This window comes from Mobula hypostoma, chromosome 15 (genome assembly GCF_963921235.1).
Source record: "Mobula hypostoma chromosome 15, sMobHyp1.1, whole genome shotgun sequence".
In the NCBI taxonomy this organism is placed as follows: domain Eukaryota; kingdom Metazoa; phylum Chordata; class Chondrichthyes; order Myliobatiformes; family Myliobatidae; genus Mobula; species Mobula hypostoma.
Genome location: NC_086111.1, coordinates 1,952,987 through 1,965,080, shown reverse-complemented (window position 1 = coordinate 1,965,080; position 12,094 = coordinate 1,952,987). Strand labels below are relative to the sequence as shown.

The following is a 12,094-nucleotide window of genomic DNA, read 5'->3' as shown; positions in this document are numbered from 1 at the left end:
ATACAAGAACAAGGATGTGATGCTGAGGCTTTATAAGGCACTGGTGAGGCCTCACCTTGAGTATTGTGAACAGTTTTGGGCCCCTCATCTTAGAAAAGATGTGCTGGCATTGGAGAGGGTTCAGAGGAGGTTCACAAGGATGATTCTGGTCGTTAAAGGTTTATCATACGAGGAATGTTTGATGGCTCTGGGTCTGTACTCACTGGAATTCAGAAGGATGACAGGGGATGTCATTGAAGCTTCTTGAATGTTGAAAGGCCTAGACAAGAGTAGAAGTGGGAAGGATGTTTCCCATAGTGGGAGAGTCTAGTGCAGGAGGGCACAGCTTCAGGATGGCGGGGTGAGGGGGGTTGTCCATTTAAAACAGAAATGCGGAGCCATTTCTTTAGCCAGAGGGTGGTGAATTTGTGGAATTTGTTACCACAGGCAGCTGTGGAGACCAGGTGTACTTAAGGCAGAGCTTGATAAGTTCCTGATTGGACACGGTATCAAAGGTTACAGGGAAAAGGCTGGGGAGCGGGGCTGAGGAGGGAAAAATGGATCAGCCATGATTGAGTGGCGGAGCAGACTAGATGGGCCAAATGGCCTAATTCTAATCCTATGTCTTATGGTCTTATGGACAACTTCACTCACCCCAACACTGAGGTCACAAATAATTCCACAACGTAAGAACACACTTCTAAGGATTCTATTATTCCTGTTCTCAATATTATTTATCTATTATTATTATTATTATTATTATTATTTTGTTTGTCTTTCTGTATTTGCACAATTAATTGACTTTTGCACATTTGTTCTTTGTCAGTCTTTGTTTTTCTCATTGATTCTATTGTGCTTCTTTGTATTTATTGTGAATGCCTGCAAGGAAATTAATCGTAGGGTAATATATAGTGATATCTATGTACTTGGATAAATAAACTTACTTTGAACTTTGAAAGCAGTGCCCATATTGCAGTAGAGAATCAAAAATCAAGAAGGGGCTGTATACATTGAAGCAGATGGCTGCACATTATATTAATAGCTGAGTTATTGAACCTTAACACTAAGCACAATTGTTAATACTAGCATTTGCAGAGGTAATAAAATATCTTTCTCTGATGATTAAAATCCAAATCCAAAGGTTTCAACACAAAATCTCTGCAATACTACGAAAGTTTCTATCTTTCTGGTGAAATGTTAAACTGGTGTTATGGCTCTCATATCTTGGAGGTTAAAAAATCCCATTCTGATATGTTGAACTAGGGCAAAGGAGTCCTGGATAAAACATACCCTCTAACTGATATCACTACAGCAGATGATCTGGCCATCAGCTCATTGTCATTTGTAGGAAATAATTGTGCATAGATAACCTGTTGTTTTTCACACACCACAGTTAAGGCAGTGTCTGCAATTTATTTGAAGTGCATTGAAAGTGAGATAAATGCAGTTATTTTTTTAAATGCTGTAAAGATCAACAGTTAAAGATCTGATTTTGTTTCTTAAGTGGCAGCACTCCCTATTTAACATTCTGTTTGTCAACAGAGTTGCCTCATGACTGGATTTTATTCTGGATGTTATTGTTTTATTTTCTAGCATGAGATTTAAGTCAAATGAGACAAATTGTCATTTTGCCCAGAGCAAATTTGCACATCCTGCATACATTTCAGGCAATACGGCCACTCAAGTAAACTGCTGCCTTGTAGATTAGAAGTTATAGAGATGAAATACCACCCAACAGTTAGCAAATATAAAATTAACAAAATTAGGGGTATTGTAACCTAACTCACCATGAAACCCGAGAGATTGGGTGCAACACTGAATTTATATTCCATTTGATTTCCCATTCATCAGATCTACCTCACTGTTTTTTGGCGAGGGTGTAAAAACAATTCTGTCACATTCTCATCTGATAGGCAAGATTAAAATTACATTCCTTGTACCAATTTATACAGATCCACCAGCCCCATTTGTTAGTTAGAATATAGTCATGGACTATCCATGATTACAATGAGAAACTCTACATAACATTATTGTGAAACACGTCACATTTTTACTTTAGTTTAAATCCTTATTAACACTACTAGTTTAGTACATCACTGACCTTGGGTGCAGTTTTCACCATGTTTATTGTGTCCAGAACAAATATGACAGGCAATTCCTTTAAAGTTTGAATGGCATTTGCATGAACCATCTCCTTCTATTCCATCAGAGCACTGTGAAAAACAAAAATGATATGTTTATTGTGTTTTATTTATACTGCATCGGATTTGGAGTAACAATCATTGTGTTCTCCTTTAGACTCGTACTGAAGAATGACAATAAATAGACTTGAACATTGAAAATCAATCATTCTTATTATAGATAATCATTCAAAGATTCTTCTGTTAATTTTACTTTCATTTAAATTACTTTGTACTTCACCTTTTCAGGAGATGTAGAATAAGCAATCCATTTATTGCTGCAGCAGGACTCAAATTTATAGAGTGCCTGTCACATTTCAGGGATGAACACAAAGTTAATGAATATGAAGTAGTTGTCTTTGTGGGAAAATGACACAATTTGTTCATTGAAGAAATTGGCTGAAAGATTATCATTGAGGAAATTCCTTCCCAATGGAACATTTACAACATGACAATGGGGAAATAAGATGGGTGAAGAAGAGGGAACCTGCATTTATGTAGGGTTTTCATATCCCATCACAATATCTCCATCTCATTGCAGCTGCAATGCAGAAAGTGCAGCAAACAATTTGCAACCAACAATATTCCATATCAACAATTTTGAGTGATGGGCATATTTTGGCCAAGAGAACAGAAGAATCCTTAGCTCTTTTCAAAAAGAGTGAAGGATTTCCAAAAAGAGTGGAATTGGATTTTAAAAGATCCTTCTGAAAGAGCAGACAATGCTGTGGTTTAACATGTCTTCAGAAGGGCAGCACATCAGAACAAACGGGACAAAGCTTCTCAATGGAAAGTCAGAACAGATTTCTGTGTTGATGTTGCAGGAGGGGGACTTGAAGCCACAGTCTTTCAACCTGGAGACGGAAATACTGACAAATGAATGCACACTGTTTAATCACCTCAAATGAAATGGTGATGCACAAGAGGATGAAGTCAGAACAACACACCAAATACAAAAAGGTTACAGGAAACTAAATCATGGAGGCATAAAAAGATAAACTTTTAACATTGAGGCAGGAGATCAGGTGCCAAACAAGTCCTTAGGATGATAAATTATAGACCTGGAAGTCTTATGGGTCAAGGGGATGGCTGACTAACACAAGGCTGGAAGTTTAATTTCAATTTCTTTTTGAGCCTGAAACTTTGTACAGTCAGCACCTGTCCAAGGTCCAAACGTGCTCAGAGTCCTACAAAACAATGAATTGAGAGAAGTAGAATGAACTGAAGCTTGAATTATGACCTGCCTGGACAAGGGGAAAATAGCCTCCTTTTGTATTGTGCATTTCAATGGTAGCAAATACTTAAAGGCTTTAATCAGTTTTCTAAATTAATTAATTTAGAGATGGAGGTTGGTAACAGGTGCTTCCGGCCCAACACGCTGAACCGCCCGGTGATATCCCCGTGACTAATAAACCTACTAACCCCCGTGTCTTTGGAATGTGGGAGGAAATCAGAGCTCCCAGAGGAAATCTATGTGGTCATGGGGAGAACGTACAAACTTTTTAGAGACAGCTGCAGAAATTGAACCTGGTTGCGGGCATTGCAATAGCATTATGCTAACTACTATGATACTGTGCCATCCATAATGAAGCTGATCAACATACAAGTGTTTTGATAGTTCCTTTACTGGTTTTTGGTTAAATAATTAACCTTACTCTCAATTTTTCATCAACTTACTTCTCCGTGTCCATAACATGGATTTTGGAAACCACCTAAACAAGCCTTGCAATCTGGTCCGTAGAAGCCCTTACAGCATTTTGGTTTCTAGACAAAACAAAATTGACCACATTTTAATTTATTATAAAGATCTCTTCAGGAACAATACGCTTTTATTCATGTTTAATACTAGTAGCATGGTGTAATGACAACAATATCAACAAAACCAAAGAGCTGGTCATTGACTTCAGAAAGGAGGATGGTGCACATCAACAATACCAAAATTGGAAGAGTTGAAAGCTTTAACTTCCTAGGAGTGAATATCACCAACAGCCTGTTCCCTTGCAACCACATTAACACCACTGTCAAGAAAGCTTGCCAGTGCCTGTACATCCTGAGAAGGCTGAAGAAATTTAGCGTGTCCCTTTGACCTTCACAAATTTTTATTGATGCACCATAGAAAATATCCTATCCGAATGCATCACAGCATGGTATGGCAACTTCTCTGCTTGAGAATGCAAGGAACGGCAGAGAGTAGAGAACACAGCTTAGCACATCGTGGAAACCAGCATGGACTCTGTCTATACTTCTCACTTTCTCATTAAAGCAGCCAGCATTACATTCTCTTTTCTTGTCCCTCACAGGGCAGAAGATTCAAAAGACTGAAAAGCATGTAATACCAGATTCTACCCCACTGTTGTAAGATTATTGATTGACTCATGACTTCACAATCTACCTCCTTATGACCTTGCACCTTATTGTCCAACTGTACTCTGTAACTGTAACACTCTATTCTGCACTCCTTTGAGTTTGTACTATCTCAATGCATTGTTATATGAATTGATCTGAATGAACAATATGCAAGACAAACTTTTCCACTGTACCTCAATGCCTGTGACAATAATAAACCAATTTAAAGCACATTAATATCATTATCCCCTATCTCCGGCAGAAATATATTACAATGGATTTTAAGCCCTAGGTAGGAAGCTAATCTTGGGACATTATTAGTGAGGTATCTATAACCTTCTGCCCTGCAGTCTCCATGAAAGACATCTGATGACTAAGTTCTTTTCTATCCGGTAGGCATTCTGCTCTCCCTTAATAAGCATAAACAGTAAAAGATAGTAAGTCTGAAGGACCTGATTTGTCAACCAGAGAAACTATGGGAGTTGTGAGATCAAAGCCACTAAAAGATAAATTAACCAAAGGAGTAAATACCCATTTCTTCTGTATGGAACCTGGAGAAATTGTAGCTCCTCAAGCCTACGAGGGAAATCTTCCACAGATCACCTCCTCCTTCCCCAGCTTTTACTAGCCTTCATTGGGCAGTACTACAGGAGCTCAATTCACAAATATTAATCAGCTTCCTGCCAGTCAAATGGACGCTAGCTGGATACAAACTAAGGCTCCAATTTAAATGGGAAGGATGGAAAATGGATGTAGCCGCCTGTAAGAACATTGGGCTTGTCTTGATCTAATCAGAGGAGCACATTTAATACCAACAATCTCCCTGTCACCCATACTTCATCATCCCCAGCTTTTCTTCTCTTTAGATGATATGTTTAACACACCAAGAAAACAGATAGACAACTTGTTTTCTGGAATAAAAACAGGAAGTGCTGCAAATGCTCAGTATGTCAGGCAGCATCAATGGAGGAGGAAAGAGAGTTAACGTTTCAGGTCAGTGTGGTTCTGATAAAACATTAATTTTGTTTTTATGTCTCTAGATATACTGCCCATCCTGATGAATATTTTCCACTCTAATTTTATATTTCCAGTATCTAATGTTTTATTCATTTTTTACCTGTTTCTCTGGCCAGATCATTGGCCAAATGATTACCAAGGCTTGACTCAGCCTTCAGCTTCTTGTTTCATTTCTCCCTTCTCTCCCAAATACCCAGCCAAGATGGAAAGGCAATACGGGAATTTGGGACCCAATCTCAGAGTCAGTATTGGAATCAGGTTTATTATCACCAGTATGTGTTGTGAAATTTCTTAACTTAGCAGCAGCAGTGCAATGCTATACATGATAATATAGAAAGAAAAAATAAATCAATCAATCAATTACAGTAAGCATATATGTATATTAAATAGATTAAAATAGTGCAAAACATAAATAATATATATAAACAAGTGAGGTGGTGTTTGTAGGTTCAATGTATTTAGGAATCGGATGGCAGAGGGGAAGAAGCTGTTCCTGAATCACTGGGTGTGTGCCTTCAAGGCTTCTGTACCTCCTTCCTTACGTTAACAATGTGGAGAGGGGAAGCCCTGGGTGATGGGGTCCCTAATAATAGATACCTCCTTTCTGAGGCACTGCTCCTTGAAGATGTGTTGGATACGATGAAGGATTATACCCAAGATGGAGCTTACTAATTTTACAATTTTCGGTCCTGTGCAGCAGCCACCCCCCACCCCCCCCCCCCACACCCCATACCAGACAACGATGCAGCCGGACAGAATGCTGTCCACGAAACATCTGTAGAAGTTTGGGTGCCTTAGGTTGCAAACCAAGCCTAATGAAATATAGCCACTCATTTCCTCCCTGTTCATGTTCACCCCTTGAGTGGTGCTAGCAACCTAAACTAATGCTTACAAATTTCTTTGTTGTTGGGAACCACTTATATTGTTGTAAATAACCACTTGTTATTCATATCCAAAACAGAACAAAAAGATTTCCATGTTTCGCTGAAATTGTAAACAGTTGTAAATAGCACTTATCAAAAGAAAAAAAAATTTAGAAAGAGTATGATAAAATTAATTTTTGGGGAACTTGGGGAACGTGTAAAATTAATCATCTGATCCATTATAAATTTCATTCAATATTCCTTTCATAGACATGATAATTTTATATTTTTTATGATGTGTGTGATGCCAGTAATGCCGACATTTCTTATCCATCACAATCTGCCCTCAAAAAGGTGATAATGTGTCATCTTAAATTGTCATAGACTACATAGTAAAGATACCCCTACAATGCCAATGGTGACACAAGCCCAGAGTTCAGAGTCAGCAGTTTTGAAGGACCAGCAATATATTTCAAAGTCAAGACGGAGCAGAACTTAGACGGTGATGTTTCCATGGATCTGCTGCCCTTGTCCTTTTCATAGGTAGAGGTTACAACTTGAAGAGCAGTTCAAGCTGAGTGATCTGAGTGCATTTTGTAGATAGCGCTTGCTGTAGCCACCGATTCAGAATCAGATTTAACATCACTGACGCGTTATGAAATTTGTTGCTTTGTGGCAGTAGTACATTGCAATACATAAAAAGTACTGTCAATTACAATAAGAAATATACATATTAAAAGATTAAATTAAATAATTAGCACAAAAAGAGAGCAAAAATATTGAGGTTGTGTTAATTAGTTGGTTCAAGAAATCTGATCGTGAAGGGGAAGAAGCTGTTCCTAAAACATTAAGTGTGTGTCTTCAGGCACCGGGGGCACGTCTTGGGTGATGGGAGTCCTTAACAATGGATGTCACATTTTTGAAGCAATGCCTTTTGAAAATGTCCTCGATGCTGGAGACACTAACGCCCATGAGTTTACAACCATCTGCAGCTTTTTCCAGTCCTGCGCAGGGGCCCCTCCATACCAGATGGTGATGCAACCAGTTAGAACGCTGTCCACGGTACATCTATGTAGAAATGTGTTCGATTCCTTGGAGACATATAAAATTTCCCCAAATTCTTAGGTTTTATACACTAGCATGAACATTTAGTGTGGTGCAGAGCATTGCCAATCAAGTGAGCTGCTTCCCCCTGTCACACAAGGTGTAAAACAGCCACTCTACCAGGTAATGGTGTGTCTGCTGCATATCATTGCCAAAATTAAAACAGCACATAATTTGCTTGTGATCCTATTATGTTTCTGATGCTGCACCATCATCCTGCAGAGGGAAATGCAACAGTCCAATAATCTTCCAGTGTAATACAGGCTAAGCGGGTACTTTGAGCAGCTGTTGCCCCATAAGTAGCCCAAACATAAATTTTGGTGCTTATTCACATTAACTCCAATAATGCCAATGGAGTTTACTTTCTATTGACAATTTAATACATCCAATGTCATTGGGACCAAAAGAGTTGACTGGAAGCTTTATAAAGGATATATTAGAATTAGATATGAAATTCTAATTGGCCATTTCAGAATCATTACTAGTATAATGTACCAGAGAGGAAAGGAGGCAAGCTTCCAGTATATCATAGACAGAAGCCGAAAGGGCGGCCACAAATGACCATGCGAATGGCATGTATTCCGAGGTAGAAGAGAGCCCTACGCATATGATGACATCATCTAAACCACCAATATGATTTAAAAAGAGCTGTGGAAAATGACTTAAACACAAGACGGAGATGGGCGAGATTCAGTGTTAGGACAAAGTAATCCAAAAGGAAAGTTTTAAAGAATACTGAGGTGCATACTGGAAAAGACGGAGAAAGTACAGGGAAATGTAAAGAGAAGCACACTAAGCCGGGGTCTCTATAACACATGACATGTATGTGCGTAGACCTGGGTTCTATAATCCAGGTACGGTACACTGCACTCAGATGCCACTGTTTCATCGACTCAGTGGGCCAAATGAGCTCCTTCTGCACCACAACAATTTGTGACTCCACTTTCACCTGATGTCCATCCATCGTAGGCAGAGTCAGGAAATAACGCACTTGTCACTTAAGTAGAGTGAACCAATAAACCCCCGCGGTGGATAAAAGAAAAAATTCTCAGCAAGAACATGGGACAAAATGTCATAAAGTTTATCGGAGGCTGCAGAAAAAAAGATTAAGAGCAGAATATGCTGAACGTATTCACCAAAGGAGGCAGCATCTGTGGTACTCAGTATGTCAGGTCATGTCCAACAGCAGAGATATGGCCTCACTTGCCATATCTGTTTTCTGTCTTTATTTTAGATTTTCAGCGCTCTTAGTTTCTCCGACTTTCAGTAGCTGTGGCGATGTATTTTCTGATTTTATTTCAGACTTCCAGCATCTGCAGTTATTGCTCTTGATGCAAAAAAAAGTCTTACAAAAAACAGCATTATCTACCTACCTTCAGGAAGTTTGCTTCAACAGCACAGAGCCCAGGATCCCAGAAACACCCATTTCAACAGGGCAAGCAATCGCTGTGGGCAGTTCCTCACCACCAGTTCAAAGTTCAGGCAAGGGGCCTATTGTAAATTAAAGTGGCAGAGGCGCATGCTGGAGGTTTTGGCCTGAAATTGTGCAGTAAGAAATCAGGTACTCTGCAAATGAAGGTGTCCAGGGAGGTTTCCCCACACTCCAAGCATCTCAACCAACCTCTGCCCCAAGGCTGTCCATGGAAAGTTTAATTTAGGATGATTGTTAACACAGAGCTTCATTTGAAAGCAAGTGGGGAAAAAAAACTTGCAAAGTAAGAATATAAAAGGAAAGAAAGGTTGAGGAAACATGATTAGAGTGGGAAGCCCCAGTAGGAGAGCTGGCACAAACCTGAGGGGACAAATGGGCCTCCTGCGGTTCTGTATATTACACGAGTTTACAATCTTCATGGAAATGAAAGAGCCGATAATTTACAGCAAACATTCTTTGGCCTTTATTTAGCTACAACTGAGCATTCACTGCAACAAGTTCCTATGTAGTGAAGTAAAATAAGCTGTCTCACACTCCATCAATAAAAACACAACAGGTGAGAGACATCATCTTTCCCAACTATCCTCCATATAGTGGCTCACAATTGTTGTTCCAAAACCCATTTACAATACTCTAAGCTTCTAGAAATATAAAATAACACACTTACTTTCATCAGCATTATATCTGAGGTTATCATTTAATAACACTGAGGCTATTTGATTTACTGCATTGTAAACCACAATTGAAACATTTATTCTCTTTTAAATCATCACATTTTAGAATTTTTAAGGCACAAAGACACGTGAATAGAATGCAACTCAAAGTTGTCCATCATATTAAATACAATAAAAATTAAAGTACTTACAACAACAGTCTGGTTGCAGTGTCTTGCACAGCCAGTGTCACTTCTATAGATAAAATCACCTACTGACATATAGTATACACAATTTTGTTCATACGATTCCTGTGGATACAAAATGATTACTGTGAAGAAAGTATAAATAAAGCAGATCTCAAAATGGTACAAAATTATAGGATATTCAAGACTGATTTGTGATATTTAAATCATATTGGATATATTCAATCATAATGTAATGTAATAAAATTAAAATTTATAATTCACAAGTTATTGTAGTCCATCAAAAGGAATTATGACTGTTCTTTTCACTGATTTATTTTGCGGTTTTTAATTTTCCAGTGCATCAAATTGGCTTGAAATTTTGATGTGCAATACAAATACACTTAAATGAAATTCTTCCAGCAGATATTAATTTGATTACCAATGATTTCTTTTTTAAATGGCCATAGGAACTTCATATTACTAGGGGAGAATTTTAACTTGGATAACAAATAATAAATAGGTGCAGAAGTTATTAGATTCTGATTTGACCCCCAGCAGTGGAAAATAGTCAACATTCCCAAAAATACCTGCTTTATATTGATTTTTTCCTGTGATCTTCATACCATGCAGTATCATTAGCTAATTTAATAAATCAATGCAGTACCACTCTATCTCTCTTGTGCCACTTTAAAGCCAAGAGTTAGAAGACTTCACTCCATTATGCTAGCTTTCCATCCCCAGTTAACTCCTGCAGTTAAAGTCACTGAGAACCTTCCAAGATCTCTCCTTAACACCACAGCTGACAATGACAATCCCAGTGAGGAGTTAAGTGTGGAAGCTATGACATTGAACTCCGCAGACCTTCAGAATAAGATGCAGTGCTTCCCTCTGCCCATTATTTCTGCATGGCATTTTATGAGATTGGGTTGTAAATTGGAATCCTTGCCTGAAGTTGAACTCCAGCACCAAGAAGGCCATTCAGGCTGCTCAATATCACCTCAGACTTCTATGAATCCAACAGAAAAACAAAACTGACCCTTGATGGACTTCAGGAAAAGATGGGAGCCAATTAGTTTACCACTCACAACATTCAATGATGTGCTACTCTATTTTAGTGTTGTCTGCAAGATGCACTTCTACACAGTTCACTTGGAGAATCTTTTACTCTTCCTTGAAAAGCATCAGAAAGTGTTTTTTTATATAAGCAGAAAATGGGCCCTAATTTCCTCTACACCCATTTGATGCAACAATTGACAATTGCCTTGAAGTTTGAAGTTTTGGACTGGATTATGTCTTCATGCCTCCGATCGGGGCTTGAAATATAATGTCCTTTTTTTAAAATTCAGAAGCAAAAGCTCCACTCTTGAATACAAAATATGTCCAATTTAACTAAATAGAGACTGTCATCTATACAGAGCACATTTGGTACACGGTAACACACTGACCAAACACCTCCAATACTCATCACAGCTGCCCCCCTACCCCAGACTACTAACACCGTACCCCAAAACTCACTGCACCTAAAATCCACATCAGACAAACTCCAGATCACTAAATCCCACACGTTGAATAAAAATCATTTCCTCAACTCAACCAGCCCTGATTTCAATTATTAATTGTACCCTGGAAATGAATAACCAGCTGCTGACTAACACCAAGCTCCCTGTTTTATTTATTTATTGTACCCCTTCCTATAATGAATTTTCCTCTTTCACCAGCACCTTTATTTTATTTATTTATCATATTTAGAGATACAACATGCTATAAGCTTCCGACCATCTAGCAACACACAGATTTAACTCAACACTGCCAACCCTGATTCTCAATTGTCTTCTCCGGCTTAAAGACCCCAAAGCTGACTGCTGATTTTAACCCTGGCATGACCAGCCACAACCCCGATTTCTGACTACGATCCTACATCGCATGGCCCTACAGATTTGCCGAGCTATTTTTGTGTGAATTGCAACCTGAAGGAAGGGCCATTCCTAGTGCTGCCAATTCAGCCGTACACAAAGCTTTAGCCTTTGTAATTTAACGAGTTTCCTAATCCTAGCTTGCAAACAAAGCTTTCCTTGGCACTTTGTGCAATTACAAACCAACACACAATTTCAAATGTGTAATAACACATATTACAATAACATCTACCAAGATAATGCTGAATGTGAGAAACTTGGAATGAGTACATTTACTTGAGGGGCACAGCATCTCTTGTGGTAGGTCCTTTAAGTCCCACTTATATAAGTCTGACTAATGTTTTTGGTCAAAGGCCTCTCTTCAGGACACTTGCTCACATTCATCAATTTGAAATGTTGACTGCTTTTATTTCTACACA

The 12,094-nt window shown here is 38.6% G+C and overlaps 1 protein-coding gene across 1 annotated transcript in view; it reads right to left on the bottom strand.

Moving 5' to 3' along the window:
• Nucleotides 1–12,094, bottom strand: part of stab1 (stabilin 1) — a 339,504-nt gene that overhangs the window by 200,313 nt on the left and 127,097 nt on the right. The window contains exons 20-22 of the mRNA XM_063067593.1: nucleotides 9,787–9,885; nucleotides 3,837–3,923; nucleotides 2,081–2,192 (exon numbers count right to left, since the gene is read on the bottom strand). Of these exons, the coding sequence (XP_062923663.1) occupies nucleotides 2,081–2,192; nucleotides 3,837–3,923; nucleotides 9,787–9,885 (298 nt within the window). The remainder of the gene's footprint in view (nucleotides 1–2,080; nucleotides 2,193–3,836; nucleotides 3,924–9,786; nucleotides 9,886–12,094) is intronic.